General features: G+C 51.9%; 2 protein-coding genes across 4 annotated transcripts in view; one reads left to right on the top strand and one right to left on the bottom strand.

The window, feature by feature from the left end:
- TMEM63A (transmembrane protein 63A) overlaps window positions 1-3,081 on the top strand; it is a 36,165-nt gene extending 33,084 nt beyond the window's left edge. For both annotated transcript variants that reach the window (XM_068985847.1, XM_068985848.1), the window contains 3 exons: window positions 157-272; window positions 631-693; window positions 2,135-3,081. In XM_068985847.1, coding sequence (XP_068841948.1) covers window positions 157-272; window positions 631-693; window positions 2,135-2,299 — 344 coding nt within the window. In that variant the 3' untranslated portion in view covers window positions 2,300-3,081. The remainder of the gene's footprint in view (window positions 1-156; window positions 273-630; window positions 694-2,134) is intronic.
- Window positions 3,082-3,666: 585 nt separating this feature from the next.
- Window positions 3,667-17,445, bottom strand: part of EPHX1 (epoxide hydrolase 1) — a 37,688-nt gene continuing 23,909 nt past the window's right edge. For both annotated transcript variants that reach the window (XM_068986116.1, XM_068986117.1), the window contains exons 4-9: window positions 12,694-12,921; window positions 11,991-12,120; window positions 11,258-11,463; window positions 8,783-8,891; window positions 4,751-4,867; window positions 3,667-4,136 (exon numbers count right to left, since the gene is read on the bottom strand). In XM_068986116.1, coding sequence (XP_068842217.1) covers window positions 3,935-4,136; window positions 4,751-4,867; window positions 8,783-8,891; window positions 11,258-11,463; window positions 11,991-12,120; window positions 12,694-12,921 — 992 coding nt within the window. In that variant the 3' untranslated portion in view covers window positions 3,667-3,934. The remainder of the gene's footprint in view (window positions 4,137-4,750; window positions 4,868-8,782; window positions 8,892-11,257; window positions 11,464-11,990; window positions 12,121-12,693; window positions 12,922-17,445) is intronic.

The raw sequence follows: 17,445 nt of genomic DNA, 5'->3' as shown, positions 1-17,445 counted from the left end.
TGGGGGTGAAGACAGCGTCCCAGCTGCTGGAGATGGTGGGAAGGGGGTGGGAATGATGTCTTCTCTTTTATTTTTGGCCTGAGGGAGAAGCCACACAACAGTTCGTGCAGCAGGTGTGACCTCCCTCCATCAAGGCTGGCATCCCTTTGTCCCCAGGTCTGAAGGCTCCCCTCACCCTGTTTACCTTCCTGGTGCTGCTGCTCACCATCCTGGTCTGCTTGGCATATACCTGCTTTGGATGCTTCAGGCACCTCAGCCCTCTCAACTACAAGGTAAAGGGCCTCTCCCCGATCGCTGCCCCGCCAGGGTCTGGCAGAAGATGGTTGGGTTCATCCTCCAGCTCTCTTCCACCTCTTCCCATAGCAACAGATCAGCAGCCCTCTCCAGATTTTATTTATCCACGGGGAAGGCGTGGGTAGTTGGCTGTGATGTGTAGCTTCCCCGCCCTCCTGCTTCCCCGCTCCCTACGCTGCCTTCCCCCTGCCACCCCATCCTCTCTTGGGCTGCTGCTGGTAGCTTTGTGCCAGCTGGTACTATTATTCTGGGTGTCAATAGTCTGTTTGTTTAGAGGGTGTTAGTTCAGAAAGATCGGTTATGTTTATCATTGCAAGTTTTTGCTGTTATCTGCAGACAGAAGAATCGGCGAGTGACAAAGGCAATGAGGCGGGGGCCCACGTACCTCCACCGTTCACAGTAAGTGTGTTTCTCACCCGAGCGCTGAGCACCTGCACAGGCCCAGCCAGATGGGCCTTGCAAACGCGCTTTGATCTTCTCTCTTAAGACAGAAGTCCCCTGATCATGTGGCAGGAGGGTTTCTGAATTAATGTCATTTGAGAAGGAATCCCTGGTCCCTCCGGATGTTTTCTCTCGCGTGTGTGAAGCCACATCCATCACCGAGAAGATAATTAGTTTTACCACGATACATACCCGTCCCCCTCAGTTTCAGTTCCCTGCTCACTTTCCTTCTCTGCATATTTCATGCTTGGTGAGGTTTTGTTGTTGCTGCTGCTGCTGTTGATTTTTCAATTGGGGGATCGTTACTTTACAATATTGGGTTAGTTTCTGCTGGACAACAGTGTGCATCAGCTGTAAGTACACATATACCCCCTCCCTCTTGAGCCTCCCTCCCACCCCTCAACCCCTCATCTCTTTCCTTCTCTGCATGTTTAATGCTTGGTGAGTTTGGGCCTTTACTGAAGCCATTTCACAAGGCCCTGTGGTTTGATGAAGGTTTATCAGAGCATTTCATCAGCACCTGCCTATGTGAGGTGCTTCATGAGGCATGAAGAGGGTGTCATACTAACTCCTCTCTGAATTCAGTAGATGAGCATGGCACCTGCTTTGGAGGAGGGCACTGTTAGAAAGATACCAGGACTTCTTTCTTTCCTCGTTCTCCCCGTTTCTGGCCTCCAGGGTCCTGCCCCTATGCTGGGCTTGGGAAAGGAAAATGGAGCCCCAAGCGCCCAGAGCTATGGCTGCTGGCCTGGCAGATCGGGCTGGGACTGACCGACAGGGCTAGGACAGTGCCGATCTGGGTCAGTAGCAGTGTTCTTTGCGATGGCTCCCTCCCACGTGTCAGGCACTGTTATCAGTATCTGTCCTTGGATCAGCCCTGGAGGTTTCAGGAAGAGTCATCGCCCAGAGGTACAACTCTTGAGTGTACCTGCCAGACATGGCAGGTGGCGGATAGAAACCCCTCATTCTCAGCCTGGTTTGGGGTTGGCAGCCAGAGTCTGGGATTGAGAGGAAGCACAGCCTACACAGATTCGCTCAGCTACTCAGAAGTCCCACTGACAGCATTCTAAACCTGTCCTGTGTTGATAGACCTGATTCCTATAAAAAGTTGCTCTAGAATTGAGGATGTTTTGTCTCCTCTGAGAAAGAGGTGTGCTTTCTTCTCTAGGACCTTGAGACCATGTGGCTGTGCTTTCTGATTTGCTCTGGCTGCTGGGAGAATGTGCTAGTTGCTGTCTTTTAGGTCCTCATGTCCTAAGCTGATGTTGTTTCTTTATGTGTCCTTTATGAGAATTCTGTGTGTCTTCCTGCTGGAGGGAGTTGGGACAGTAGGGGGAGAATGGGGTCTGGAATCTCGTGCCCAGCCCTCCCAAGCACTAACACTCCCATTTGTTGGCAGCCCTACGTGCCCCGGATTCTGAACAGCTCATCCTCAGAGAAAACAGCCCTGTCTCCACAGCAGCAGAACTATGGCGCCATCAACAACATCAGCGGGACTGTTGCAGGGCAGTGTCTGGCACAGAGCCCAGAGGACAGTGTGGCAGCTGCCGACCAGGAGGACTGAGAGCTGGGGAACTGCTGGGCTGGTCCAGGCTCGGGGCCCTGGGGAGTCAGGAGGTGGAGACACAGGTGGAGAGGTGGCTGGCCCTCGAGCTCAACCAAGTTCAGGACTTCTTTCCACCTGCTTTAAGCACAGCCAGTCTAAAGAGATGAAAGCAGAAAGGGGCTCTGGCCCTTGGCTGAGCAGGGAGGCGGGACCGCCATCAGGTGGGGTTCTTTTGGGCGCAAGTGCAGACCTGGACTCTCACTTGCTCGCCTGAGGTTCTATTTCTTTCCAAGTCCCCCTCCTGCACAAGCCCCCAGCTCTGTGGCTGGGATGATGGCCCTGGTGATTTTTAGCAGGATCATGTGTTGAAACTGTGTCCCTCCAACCCACGAGTCTGGTGACAGAATCAAGCAAGAGGGGGCTGCACCGTGTGGAAGACCTTCTCCCTCTGAGCATCCAGACACTGCCCATCCCTCTCCGGGCACACACACATACCACCGATAACCAAAGAGGCTGCAGCAGCCACAGGCCTGAGATGGGTTCCTGATGGTGATCCAGGTCCATCCCAGCTTCCCCTCAGGGAAGGTACTGGACCCTTCCAACCCCTGCCCCCACCCCGGGAGTGAGCTGCAGGAAGCAGGAGGAGTCGTGGGCCAGCGCCAGGCTGCAGCAGGCTTCAGCAGGCCTCTCCACATCACCACCAGGGTTTTTTTTTTCCTTCATGTTGCCAGTGACATAGTGGCTCGGTCGGGGTCACCTGGAGTGGCAGGGACCATGAGGACCACTAATAAAGTGCCCACTCAGCCAGACTGCAGAGATACAGCCTTCCCTGCCTCTTCACATCCAGTGCATGCGGCTCCATCTGAAGCCCTTGATTCCATCTGTCTGTTCCCTCCAGAAGGAACAGTGCTCAGGGCCTCCTTGAAGCCAAGAGAGAACTATACCCACAGAAGGAGGGGCGCAGCCTCTTGCCTTTCTCTCCGGACCAGACCCCATGGCTGCAAGGCTTCTTTGGGCACTTGCTGGAGAAGCTGCCTCCAGGGGGCGCCAGAGGCACAAGCCTGCATGATGGGTGCGGGTGGGGAGAGCTGGGAGGCTGCCTCCAATCGCTGAAGCAGGCAGTGAGGGTCCCCAGTAGTCACTTGGCCTCGCTGCCTCTGCTCTGAGCTGCCCCTGGCGGGGACCCGGATGAGCAGAGTGGCCTCTTGGTTCCCCCAACAGTCCATCGTGCCTCCCAGCAAGAGTGGAATGGGACATCGCCCCAACACAGGCTGCAGGCTTGCCAGCTCAGCGGGAAGGGGCACCCTATGTGGGATCGGGGCTCAGCAAGTCACTTGTTCCAGCCACTCTTAGAAGAAAAATCATTTATCATCCAAGCCATGTTGCTTAGCAAGTGCGTGGGGAGTTTGCGTGGAAGGGTGAGCTTGGGGTCCCAGCATGGGCAGGGGACAGCAGCAAACACATTCCCGGGGACAGGGGCGTCTCTCCCCACAGAGGGCCAGAGATGGGGAGTGGGCTCCTTGCCAGCCCCACTGCTACTGGGAGCTGGGCTGGGAGACCAGGGACTTCTCTGTAAAAGGGCGGGTGTCAGGAGGGAGCCTGCCATGCTAGGGCAGGGGCTGCCGGGGAGGTGACAGCCAGGCCCCGCCGGGGTCACTGCTGCTCCTGCAGCCCCACGAACTTGCGGATGTCCTGGGCGAGCAGCTCTGGCTCCTCAAAGGCGGCAAAGTGGCCCCCACGGGGCATGTAGGAATAAGAGATGAGTTTCGGGTACTTGGTCTTCACCCACTTTTCTGGAAAGTGTATCAGCTCACAGGGGAAGGCAGCAAAGCCCGTGGGCACGTACACCTTCAGCCTGGAAGAGACGGAGATCTCACTGGGGGGGAGGCCGGGCCAGCTCTCCCGCACAGCCGGGGTTCAGGGAGCTGGGGGGGGGGGGTCAAATTCGCTCAGCCACATGGATCCATAGAAGGACAGACCTAGGTTTTAAGCACCCACCTCAGCTCCAACCCCATAAGGGCCCTCTTTTCTGGAAGCACTGCCCCAGCTGGAAAGTGTGGCTGAGGTGGGAACAGCCTCCACCTCCCACCTTTGCTCTTTTTCCCTTTGCTGCCGCCTGAGGGTCTCCCTATGAGATCTGGCAAGGGGTTCCCGAACCATTGTGCCACCTAAGGCTAGCCTTGGCCCTGGGGGAGCCCCTGCGGATGTTTGGGGACCAGGCCTGGCAGCAAAGGGAGCTGCTGTCTCCCTTCATTAGCTTCTGTCTGTGAGCTAATTCTAAAGAGAGGCCCAGCACCCCTGACCTCCTTTAAACTGTGTTCCTATTCTACACACCTGGTGCGCACCCAAGGCTTGGCTGCACTTTTCCATATCAAATGTCCTCCTTTGAGTCCAAGCAGGCCACCCCCCTGCTCTCTGTCTCGGGGGCACCCTCCCCAGAAGCCCCTTTCCGGGCTCAGCTGGACTTACGTCTCATGCTTATTGACCTGCGCCAGGTTCTCCTTGTAGAAGCGCTGGGAGGAGGTGATGGTGCCCGTTGTCCAGTAGAGCATGATGCCCGTCAGCAGGTCGTCCAGGGAGAACTTCCTGGGAGAGGAGACCAGAAGGCCATGCTCAGTGCCAGGAGCGCCTGAGAGCTGCCACTTTCAAGCTATGTGTCAGTGCTGTGCCCACCTGGCACCCCACTTGGGGCCTCACCGCCCACTCAGTGACCTTATTTCTCCCTGTGCTACAGGCAGGCCTGGTCCAAGGTCACCAGTCACCGTGAAGACAGGTAATGTAGAATGATGAGCACGTACAAGGCAGGCTGTCATCCTGGGTGGTATCGGCCAACCCCCTCCCTGACCTGCCTGCAAAGGTTCAGGCCAGATGGGAAGAAGCAGGTGTGGTCAACCGAACCAGGAGCTTGGCTGGTCACCGCTGGGTGGTCTGTGGGGAGGGTGCTGCAGCCTCTGCTCAGCCCACCCCTCAGTGCAGGCCCACCCCTGACCAGTCCTGAGCAGAACCTGGTCTCCGGGCAGCCTTTGGGACCCTGGCACCAGGAGAAGCAGGCAGAGTCAGCAGCTGCTAGGGCATTTGTATTCACCAGCCCCCAGCTTACCTCCTGCCAAACCTGTGTCACCCCAGGAAGGAGCCGTGGGCCCTGCAGAGACCCTCCCCAACATGCTCAGCACAGGATACCCCTTTTCTTTAGCCTGGGAACTGCTGAGCAGGTGAAGCCCACCCAGACTGCAGGGGCCCCCACTCCAGGAGGAAATAATCATTTGGTACCTGTTGTTAGAGCACGTGGCCTGTGGACTCTGGAAAGCTCCACACCCTCTTCGGCCCGCCCGCCCCTTGGGCCGTCGCCCTCTCCAGTCGGTGCGGGCCACTCAGCCCAGCCTGCGTCGAGAGCCCTTAACTCTCCATGACCTCCCCCTCTGCCCATGTCATCGGCTGCGACCCATGGGCCATGCCTCCTGGGCCTCCATTTCCTCACTGCTCTCCCAAACTCAGCTTCCACTCGCCAGCCTCTGTCCTTGTCTCCTGGAATAACCACCCACCACTCCTCAGCCCCTCTAGCTTCCCTGACATGCACTCACCCCTTCAGGGTCTTTTTCCTGGGGGCCCTCTGCCACCTTGAACCCCCCTACAGCCCACAGACCCAAGGGGACTCCAGCCCTCCTGACAGCCGTGCTTACCAACCTCAGTTGCCACGTCCTCAGAGGGTCCCAACAGCCGTGTGCCCACCCACAGCTTCCCGTGCCCCCACCTTCCTCTGTGAGGAAGTCTAAGTTCATGGAGCAGCCGTCCCTAACTGCCCTCCCCATTCACCCCCCAGGCCGTTCCCTGGTAGATTCCTGATTTGGGGCTCAGGGGGAGCTGTTGCTCCCTTGTCCTGAGTCCTAAATCCCTCCACCTGCCTCTTCAGGCCCAAACGCCACTCACCTCCCACACTGTCCCCAGGCCTTCCCTCCCTCCCTCCCCTGCTCTCTCTCCCATGCCTCCTTACTCTGCGCACCGAACTATCCTTGCTGCCCAGGCCTCGTGGGGAGGGTCTTCTCCCTAGGTCAGTCCTCCCAGACTCTCTTCTGGAGCCAGTAAGGCTCCTCCCAGCAGCCCTGGACGCTGCTCTGCTGTGCTCTGTCTTGAGGAGATCTGCCCTGAGACTCCAACTACTAACTCACCGAGAACACAGTGGGAAGAGCTGCTCCAATTCGACCCCTCACCTAAAGCTCCAGATCTGTGAGCCCAGCTACCAAGTGGACACCCCTGCCCGGGCATCCTGCCAGCATCTCCCACTCAGCCTGTCTGTGACAGAAACCAGCTCAGCCTCTTGGCATCCCTTCCAAGCACACTGCCTTTGCTCCTACAGATCCACCCCGTACTCGATGCCTGGACTACAGAACATTTGCTGCTCCGCCTGCAAGGCTCCTCAGCTCCAGGCAATGAGCTGAGTTGATTCGGCAGAAGCCAATTTGCCAAAAAACGGTCAAAGGTCAGTTGGCTAAGTGTACTTGTTTGCTTCAGCTATTTAGATACAGTTGGTCAATCATATTTTTATCCTCAGAACTGCAATCTAAGGAATGTTCAATTCACCTCTGCCCTGCTCCCAACTAGTGCAGCCTGAGACAGGAACAGAGAAGGGAGAATCTGAGGGGCACAGGAGGGGGACAGAAGAAGGTATTAATGTTAAATATGAAAATAAAGTAAGAAAAGAGGCTTCTCAGAGACAACATCTTCATAAGACACCTTCGTATTCAGGGATTATATTTCTCTTAGCCCTCAGTCCCTCGTCTCTGAAATGCTAGATCTCTAGCCACGCAGCATGAAGCAGGGATAGAGATAAAACGAACATTTTCAAAACGCAGTTTTGATAACAAAATTAAAACCAGTCAATGAAAGCTGAACAGTTACAAGAAGCACTTACACTTGGGAACTGGCTTTTAGCAAGTTGGCCAAGTGCTTCCCCCTCCCCTGCAGCTCCAAGCACAGCTTGAAAACTACCACAGCAACCATTTCTACCCTCCTGCAGCTAGCGATCTTTCTAGAACACAGATCTGATCATGTTTGTCTGCGGCTCGAAGCTTTGGTTCTCCAGGCACGCAGGTGGGCAGAAACTGCAGGGGGCAGCCCCCGGGCAGTCTGGTTGGCCTCATACCCGGTTCCAGGTATTCGTGTGCAAGGAGCAGGGCCAGACCCCTTGCCAAGGTGCTCTTAGTGGCATCCCATCAACCCTTGGGTGCTGCCCTGTGTGGGACTGGGGAGACAGATCCCATGAGAGGCTCTTCGAGGATCCATCTGTAGGTCTGGCCCCATTGTATTTGCGCCAGCCTGGGGACAAATTACCCCTTCCAAGTACACCATGCATTTTAATCAATCCAACTTCTGCTTCTGCTTTTCTCTTTGCCTATATTCCCTTCTTCCACCCTTTCCACCTGCCAAACTCCTATTCATCCTTTAAGGCCCAGGTCAAACAGATTCTCCCAGTCATTTCCCCTCCCTGTCTCTTAAAGCGAATCCCCCTTTCTCTGCGCCCCCACAGTCCTTTGCATGTATCTTTAGAGTTCATTTCATCAGACAACTATTTGTGGAGCACCTACTATACGCCCACCTTTACCAGCTGGTGGCTGAAATGGTAAAGAACCAGCCTGCAATGCAGGAGACCTGGGTTCAATCCCTGGGTCGGCAAGATCCCCTGGAGAAGGAAATGGCAATCCACTCTAGTATTCTTACCTGGAAAATTCTATGGACAGAGGAGCCTGGGAGGCTACAGTCCATGGGGTCTTAAAGAGTTGGACATGACTGGGTGACTGTCACTTCACTTCACTTCACTTAGTACATGCTCAGTGCTGTTTTAGGTGCTGGGCTTGGCTTACCAAGTCCCTACTTCTGGGGCCAGATCCATACACTCCTTCTCACATATTAGACACTGGTGCTCTAAGTGTCTCTGAAGGAGTGAAAAAAGGGCTGGGCCCTGGAGCAGGTGGATCAGGGCCAACCTTGATGAAGCTCGAATCAGGCCAGGGACCTGGGAATCATGTACCGTACAGGCTGCAGCCTTTAAGGTTCCAGGAGACAGGACGGCCTCCCCACATTTTCTGTAGCCACCCTGTAGGACCAGCTTCCAAAAATGATGCAGGCATACAGCCATGATGTCAGGCTCGTCCAGGATTCGGGAGGGACGGTCCTTGGGCTGCTCTCATGTCTTAGTGACAAAGAGGCTCTTGCTGCCCTCTGGACTCCTTGATCCCAGAAGGAGGCTGTTTAGCAAACAGAACCGTCTTGAGCCCTGCATCCTATTTTTTGTATCTCCATTGTGCGGCTAGACCTCTCTGGGCCTCAGCTTCCTCATCCAAAAATTGGGGCTGGGTTGGTCACAGGCTGAGGATCTGTGGGACACCCGACAACAGATGGAACTCGATGACGATCCCACTCAGAGCAACCAGAGATGAAATCGGTGAGAAGGGAGGTGGGTGAGGAAGGGAAGCCGACAGCAGGCAGGGGTGGATGGGGTCTTACCTCTCTAGGCCTCCATCCTCCAAGTCTCGGAATTCTGAATTGGTCCAGGTAGAAAACTTCTCTAGAATATAGGCAGCCAGTCCCACAGGAGAGTCATTCAGAGCACAGCCTGGTGGGGGAAGAAGCAAGGGAGCGACTCAGGGCTGGGACCAGAGAGCTTGCCAGCAAGAGGGGTGGTGCTGGCCGCACAGAACAGCAGTGTGGACAGGAAGCCTGAGTCAGAGCACAGCTCTGCCCTGCTCCTGCACCTCACTTCCTTAACCCTGGGCCTTGGAATCCTTACCTGACAGAAAGGGACAACCCCTCACCCACTACTTCATTGATATCCATATGCTATATGGGCAGCTTCCTTTAAACCAGAGACTACGACTCCAGGTTTTGTAGGATCCAAATGAGAAATATATATAAATGCTCTTTTTAAAAAGTGGTTTTTTTAAAAAATTTCTATTCTGTGATTAGCGAAAAATTAGAAACAACCCAAAAGCCCAAAACAGGGAATCAGTTGTAAATAAATATCAATCCACTCATAGGCCCAACGATAAAGCAAGCATTAAAAATGGGATGGATGGGGGCTTCCCTGAATGGTGAAGAATCCGCCTGCCAATGCAGGAGACACGGGTTCCATCCTTGGTCCAGGAAGACCCCACATGCCAAGGAGCAGCTAAGCCTGCGCGCCCCACAACTACTGAGCCTGTGCTCCAGAGCCTGGAAGCTGCAACTACTGAGCCCACATGCCACGCTCCTGAAGCCCGCCTGTCCTAGGGAGCCTGTGCGCTGTAGTGAGAGAAGCCACCGGAACAAGCCTGCACACCGCAACCAGAGAGGAGCCCCCGCTGGCCGCAATTAGATAGAGAAAAGCCCGCAGAGCAACAAGGACCCAGCACGGCCCAAAATAAATAAAATTGTTCTTTAAAAAATAAATCCTTTTTAAAAACGGCATGGATGGATCTCATGAGTAAAATATTCAGCTAAAGAAGCCAGACTCAAAAGAGCACCTATTGGAGGATCCCAATGCATACAAAGTATAAAAAGCAGCAAAAGCAATCCATCTGTCAGGTCAGGAGGGTGGCTGCCCTGGGCGTGGGGGGCAGTACCCAGAAGAGGGTGCAGGGGGCTTTTGGGCTGGTGGGTCACGCTCTGTTTCTTAAATGAATGCTGGTTGTATGGACAGATTCCATTTGTGAAAATGCATCAGTCAAAATGTTATCAGTTCTTCTGAAGGCCTGGGAGAGGAGAGGTAGGAAACGAGGTTATAGGTGATTGTCTTTTCTGTTTTGAGCTTTTTTGCATCTTTCGATTTTTTGACATTGAACATGGGTTACTTTTATAATCAGAGGGAGAAAACTGGTTCTATAAAACACTGTTCTTATTACCGTGAGCTGCCCAAGGTGTGTGAGTATGGACTGTCATGGAAACTCTAAAAGACCACGGCAAAATAATTCCTGGGTGTCCTCTGAGTGGGGTTCAAGGAGTTTCTAGTGGACCCTTCAAGGGGGCCTTTCTTCCCTTGTCTTACAGATATTTTACAGGTCTGCAAATTGTTGAAAACTAACAGTAATGCAAGTGAGTCTAGTTCATAGAGAAGCAAGTGAATTTCTATTCACAAGGTTAAAAAAAAATTTAAGTTTTTTAATCTATATGAGATGTTGGATGTAAACTTATTGTGGCAATCATTTTACAGAAGATATAAGTCAAATCATTATGCTGTACACCTTAAATGTATACAGTGCTGTATGTCAATTATATCTCAATAAACCTGAATAAAAAAAAATCCAGTGGAGATATACTTGATTATTACCCTGTAGATTTTGACAAGTTTTGTATCTATTAGCCAATTTATTTTAGTGTTCCTAAATGCCTTTGAACTGTTCTATTTTGCATGTTACTAGTTGCTTTAGTTAGTTAAATAAAATTTTGACATGTGTTCATTTATTTTTACGATTTTATCTTAAAAAATTTTTTTTTAGAATTTGGAAATTACTTTATTGACAAATGCCCCTCCACATTAGTATAGCTATATGATTGATACCTTAAAAAAAAAAAAACCCTTAACAGGGCCCTGATGGCAGAAGCTCCATCTGTGCTGTCTTCCCTCACTGAATTGGGGAGCTCTCCCAGCCCTGGGGCACGCCCCCTCTTCCCACAGTCCCAGAACTGATAAACACTAGGCTTTGTCTTACCCCCTCCTCTGTCCATCTCTAGGCTTCTCCCTGTAGGACTCATGGGTAGAGGGACCAGGGGTCAAAGTCACTAGGAACACTGATTCTGCTCAGTGAAGCTGTTCAGGAATTTGGCCAGGCAGCGTAAGGGCGGAAAGAGCTCTGAGTCCCTCACAAGAGGTTTCCACCCCATGAGCAGTGTTCCCAGGGTAGGTGAGGCTTCCCCCGCTGGCTGGGAGCCTTGCAGAATGGATTGGATGCAACCTCACCCCCACCCCTCACCGCTGAGCCAGGTGCCTTGCGCCTGCGCACTCACCCACGGTGTCCGGCTTCGTGCTCTGGATGTGCATGTAGCCGCTCTCCCTCAGTAAGCTGAAGAAGATCTTCTTAAAGGGGTATATCAGCTCCATGTCTCTCTCGGTATAACCGAGAAGCCCTCCGAAACACCGTCCCAGAGGAAGGGTCAGGGTGTAGAAATTTCTTAAAATCAAAGCCATGTTCAAGTGCAGGCCCTTGATGTGGCTGGGGGCAGAGAAGGGTCAGGTGAGCCTGGGTGCCATCAAGGATGGGGAAGTTGCGGGGGAGATGGAGGAGGAAGCAACCACAGAGCTGGGGAGCACAGGGCCAGCCCCCATCAGCAGCTGCCCCCTCGGGTGACCACATGAGGTGAAGGAGCAGGCTGGGGAGAAAATACAGGTTCCACAAAGTTCTGGTCAGCTCTCTTCCAGGACTTGGTCCATCAGAAAGGTCTACTCCCTGACTGTCCCCCTCCTCTAGCTGGCTCTCCCTGCCTGGGCAACTGGCCCAGAGTCACCAGTCCTGTGTGACACCAGAGGGAGGGAGGATCCGTGTTGAACTGCTCCAGGCAGAGCCGAGTGACAGGGACCCTCCCTTATCTCCCCTGGGCCCACAAACACCCCGCCCACGTGGCCGCTGTGCCAAGCCTCAGACACTGTGCCCAAGCTTCCTCCCTACGCAGACATTCGCCTCGCACGGGCTATGCACACACACCTGCATACATACACAGAACGCCTGACAGCCACCCTCACCTGGGCACCAGCTGGGCCATGTTGGTGCAGATCAGGGCCCCCCAGTCCCCGCCTTGAATATAGAATTTCTGGAAGCCCAACCGCAGCATCAGCTTATAAAAGATCCTGGCAGTGGCCACTGTGTTGAAGCCTGGTTGTTAAGGGGAGAGAAGAATCATGGGAGGTCACGCCTTTGGTCCTGCCAGAGACCTTTGCGATTTCTCACCACCACCCCCCTCCCTGCCCACCCTGCCCTAGGCTGAGGGGAGAGCAGCTCAGAGTGGGTGAGAAGGAATCCTGGGGCCCAAGGGTGGGGTGCCCAGTGCCCAGAGGCAGTGCTCCTGGTGCTAGCCTGGGTGCAGGGGACGGTGAGGCCAGCCCTGCTGAGGGTCCATGGGTCCACACTGTGTGCAGTGCTTAGTCAGCCTTGCTGGCCCGGAATAACACAGAGTCCAGACGTGGACCCGCCCCGAGTGGGCAGCTCCCAAGGACACGAGAATCCAGGCCCTGAGCCCACTCTGGACAGTCATGACTCTGCCCGGTCCCTGGCCCACCATGCCCCTCAAATCCTGAGAAGACACACTGGCCCTTTGGCAATCAAATCACCCCCACTGCTTCTCTTTCCTCAGGGTTCAGACCCTCCCCTCCCCCCAGCTCCCTCAGGCTCTGAAGCAAGCCGGCTCCCCACCCTGGGGCAGGTGCCCGGCCCGCAGCAGCCCCATACCCTTCTTGGAGGATGCCTCGGAGAAGCCGTAGCCAGGAATGGATGGACAGATGACTTCAAAAACATGCTCATCACTCAGGCCATGGTTCTTGGGGTCAGTCAGGAGCGGGATGATCTTATAAAACTCGTAGAAGGAGCCAGGCCAGCCGTGCACCATCAGCAAGGGCTTCGGGGTTTGGCCGGAGGGGAGGTTGGGGGGCTTCACGTGGATGAAGTGGATGTCCAGCCCTGGGGGGAAAGGACACAGCCAGGGCTGGGGGAGAGGGCCCTGTGGTGGGGGAGGCTGCCGTCGCAGCTCTCCGGGCAGCCCGTCAGGCTTTGCGCCCGCCTGAGCAGGACCATGGTGCTGCCACCCCAGGTGCCCCATGGGTGCTGACCACAGTCACCACCAGTGGCGCTGGTTGAGCGCTTACACTGAGCTCCAGACCCCCCAGGGGGCTTACTCCCAGCCACCTGCAAGTGATGGACTGCTGTGGCCCTGCAGGTGAGAACATGAGCTGTCTGTGAGGCTGGACCAGGCTGCTCTCAAACTGCTGCTCGTGGCAATGCTCAACGTATTCATTGTTTAATCATTTACAAATTGTGGAGGGGGCAGGTAGCCCTATATATCCAGCAGTAGAGAATGAAACCAGAGAAGGCAATGGCACCCCACTTCAGTACTCTTGCCTGGAAAATCCCATGGATGGAGGAGCCTGATAGGCTGCAGGTCGTTAAGAGTCAGACACGACTGAGCAACTTCACTTTCATTTTTCACCTTCATGCATTGGAGAAGGAAATGGCAACCCACTCCAGTGTTCTTGCCTGGAGAATCCTAGGGACGGGGGAGCCTGGTGAGCTGCCATCTATGGGGTCGCACGGAGTCGGACATGACTGAAGTGACTTAGCAGCAGCAGCAGCAGCAGCAGAGAATGAAACAAATTATAGTTTAACAGTACACTGTAAGGGACTTCCCAGGTGATGCTAGTGTTAAGAATCTGCCTGGCAACACAGGAGATGCAAGAGACACAGGTTGGAAGATCCCCTGGAGGAGGAAATGGCACCTCACTCCACTACTCTTGCCTGGAAAAATCCCATGGACAGAGGAGCCTGGTGGGCCACAGTCCACGGGGTTGCAGAGAGTCAGACATGCCTGAGCTATGATCACACAGTAGACTGTAATACAGTAGAGTCCCTGTAATACAATAGAGTCATCTAAAATGACAGTGTCCAAGCAATGACAGTGTAAAAGCAAACTATGAAGCCAGATCCATGGTATGACCCAATTTCTGTAAATAGTTACATGTATGCATATATTTATATGGTGTGTATAGGAATTTTAAAGTCTGAAAAGATAAACTACAAAAATGTAAAAAGTAGTCCTTTCTGAGCAATAGAATTTCAAGCAAATCATAGTCTTTTTTGTGGTTGTATAAACTTTAAAATTTTTCTACAATGGACATATGCATAACTTTTTTTTTAAGTGGAGAAAATTATTTTAAGGTAGAGTGCTGGGCATTGAAACAGCACCCTGGCCAAAGATAGGTGAATGGATTCCAGCCCCTCCCCCCCCCCCCCCGGAGTCCCTTTGAGAACAGTCTCTTCCCAAGCAAGTGGGTGTTCATAGCAAACACGGCCAGGGAGGCTGTCACACCTCCACCATGAGGGCTGGCATTGACAGCAAGGTCTGTGGTTTATTCACTCTACAAATAATACGTGCTTTCTGTAGGAAACAGAAAACAAAGATAAATCAAAAGCCGGGGGCGGGGAATCACATGTAATCTCATGATCTGAAGAGAACACTGTGTTACCCGTCCAACATTTTAAAATAATTCTTTAATTTGGGGACAATTTTGGATGTATAGAAAAATAGTGGAGCTAGTACTGGAAGTTCCCATATACCCATATTTAGTCTCCCCTACTATTAACATCTCGTGTTAGGATGTACATTTACTATAATGCATGAGCCAGCACTGATACATTAATAACTAAAAGTTCATCCTTTATGTATTCAGATTTCCTTAGTTTTTTTTTAAGTTTTAAGTGGTGGTAGGAACATTTAACACAAGACCTATTGTCTTCACAAAGTTTTTTTTTTGCCTTTTTTCCCAGACAGTTTTAAGTGTGTTGCACAGTGTACAGTGTTGCTATCTATAGGTTCAGCGTCATTCAGTGGCTCCTTAGAATTCGCGTGTGTGTTGTGTGTGTGTATCCAGTCACTGAGTTGTGTCCAACTCTTTTGAGACCCCATGGACTGTAGCCTGCCAGGTTCCTCTGTCCATGGGTTGCCATTTTCTTCGCCATACTTAGAATTTACTTGTCTTGGATAACTGAAACTTTATACCCGGTAATTAGTAATTTTATAGTTCCCCACCTCCCAGCCCTTGGCAGCCACCATCCTACTCTCTGCTTCTATGAGCACAACAATTTTAGATATCTCATATAAGTGGACTCATGCAACCTTTGCCCCTTCTGTGACTGGCTTATTTCACTTATCGTAATATCCTCAAGGTTCGTCCAAGTCATCACATCTTATGAGATTTCCTTCCTTTTAAAGACTGAATAATACTGGTACATACACACATACAATGGAGTATTACTCAGATTTCCTTAGTTTTTACCCAGTGTCCTTTTTCTATTCCAGGATCCTATCCAGGACACCATGTTACATCTAGCTGTCAAGTCTCCTTAGGCTCCTTCTCGGCTGTGACAGTTTCATACGTTTTTAAAAACAGAGAACATAACTTGCCTTTAACAAAAATAGAACCCTACATACATTCTATTTTGGAAACTGATTTTTTTTTTCCCACTTAACAATATATCCTAAAATATATATATATATATCTTGGGTGTCCTTCTATGCTGCTAAATTTACTCCTAAAGTTGATTTTAGTACTTAATGTTAACTCCTTTGGAACACACAGATTCGTGTGAGAGATTATTTTTGATTCAAATTCTATCACATTATCATCTGAGTTTAAAATTAGAAAAAACACACATATACATCCATTCTGTATAGCAGCGTATACACAGGTGATCCCTGGAAGCATGTTATTTAACAGAAGCAGATGCTGTCCCTGGGGAGGGACGAGAGGGAGACTCTGTCTCCTTCTGTAGTTTTTGAATTTTAAATATTGAAATTTTAAAAACTAAAAAAAAAAGTTTAAATTTGCCCTGCAGGTTCTCCTTCCCTTTGGGGTGAAAGTGTTCTCCTGGTCACCCTATGGATCTGTGGTGCCTGTAGGATCTCTGTGCCCAGGCTGCCGGGTCAGAATTGAGGAGACAAACTGGGCTCAGAGGGCAGCCACGGGCTTGGTGAGGGGAGAGGGCAGTGGGGAGCAGTTGGTCACAGCTGAGGGCCAGTGCTGAAATAGTGGCCACAGGTGAAGGAGGAGGGGACAGGCTGGGACACCAGAGAGCTGGGTTCCAGCCCTGAACCTCCACTTCCCTGTGACTTAGGCGACTCCTCGCCCCCGCTGGGAGGTGGTGGCTCCCTGGAGGCCTCCGCGTGAGCGCGTGTGTGTGCACGTGCGTGCAAGTCGTTTTGGTTGTGTCTGACTTTTTGCAACCCTACAGGCTGTAGCCGGCCAGGCTTCTGTGGCCATGAGATTCTCCAGGCAAGAATACTGGAGTGGGTTGCCGTGCCCTCCTCCAGGGGATCTTCCTGACCCAAGGATCAAACCCACGTCTCTTATGCCTCCTGCACTGGCAGGTGGATTCTTTACCATTAGTGCCACCTGGGAAGCCCCCGAAACCCCTGCATGTCTCAGACTCTCTGAGAACAGAGACTGATCTGTAGCAGGATGTCCAGGACATGGCCTGGAGCCAGAAACTCATCACAGAACAGGGAAGTGGCGGGGCCAAGAAGGCCGAATAAGGGGGCTAGTGGGGATGAGGAGAGAACGTCGAGGAGAGGTCACAGATCGAGCCATGAGCAGCCGGGAGCACAGTGGTCAGTGCGGGAGCAGAAAGGACCCTGAAAAGGCCTAAACGTGAGGGAGGAGGATGGCAGCAGAGAGAGTGAGAAGGGAGGTCCTCTCGGGCGAATTTCAGGCCAGGGAGTCAGGAAAAGAGACACCCTGACACACACACATACATACAGTATGTATATGAGCAGTTAGAATTTTCCATTTATACGTATTCCTTGGGTGGAAAATTAGCAACCTGGGCAATTTTGACACTTTTCAGCCTTGGGAAGGTAAATTCAACTTTTCTGAATATTTTTTTTAAAGATAAACTTATATGGTACAACTGCTACGGAAAACAGTATTATAGTTCCCTCTAAAATTAAGCATAGAATTACTAGTTGACTCAGCAACTTCACTTCTGGGTATATACCCAAACAACAGAAAACAGGAACATAAGCAGATATCTGTACATTCATAATCACAGCAATATTTTTCACAATAGCTAAAAAGCAGAAGCAACCGAAGTGTCCATTGACGGATGACAATGTGTGCCCTTATTCAAAATGTACCATTATTCAGCCTTAGGAAATTCTGACACATGCTACAATATGGATGAACCGTGAGGACATCATGCTAAGTGCAATAAGCCAGTCAAAAGGACACAGATCACATGATCCTACTCATGCAAGGTCCTTAGATTCAGAATTCATATTTAAGTTTACAGAGACAGAAAGCAGAATGGTAGTTTCCAGAAGCTAAGGAGAGGGAGAGAAACAGGAGTTAGAGTTGAATGACAGAGTTTCAGTTTTTGCAAAATAAAAAAAGTTCTGAAGATAGAGGGAGGTGCTGGCTGGATACCAATATAAAA

This window comes from Capricornis sumatraensis, chromosome 14, assembly GCF_032405125.1.
Source record: "Capricornis sumatraensis isolate serow.1 chromosome 14, serow.2, whole genome shotgun sequence".
NCBI classification, from domain to species: domain Eukaryota; kingdom Metazoa; phylum Chordata; class Mammalia; order Artiodactyla; family Bovidae; genus Capricornis; species Capricornis sumatraensis.
The sequence above is the reverse complement of the archived record's forward strand: the minus strand, read 5'-3'. Positions and strand labels throughout refer to the sequence as shown.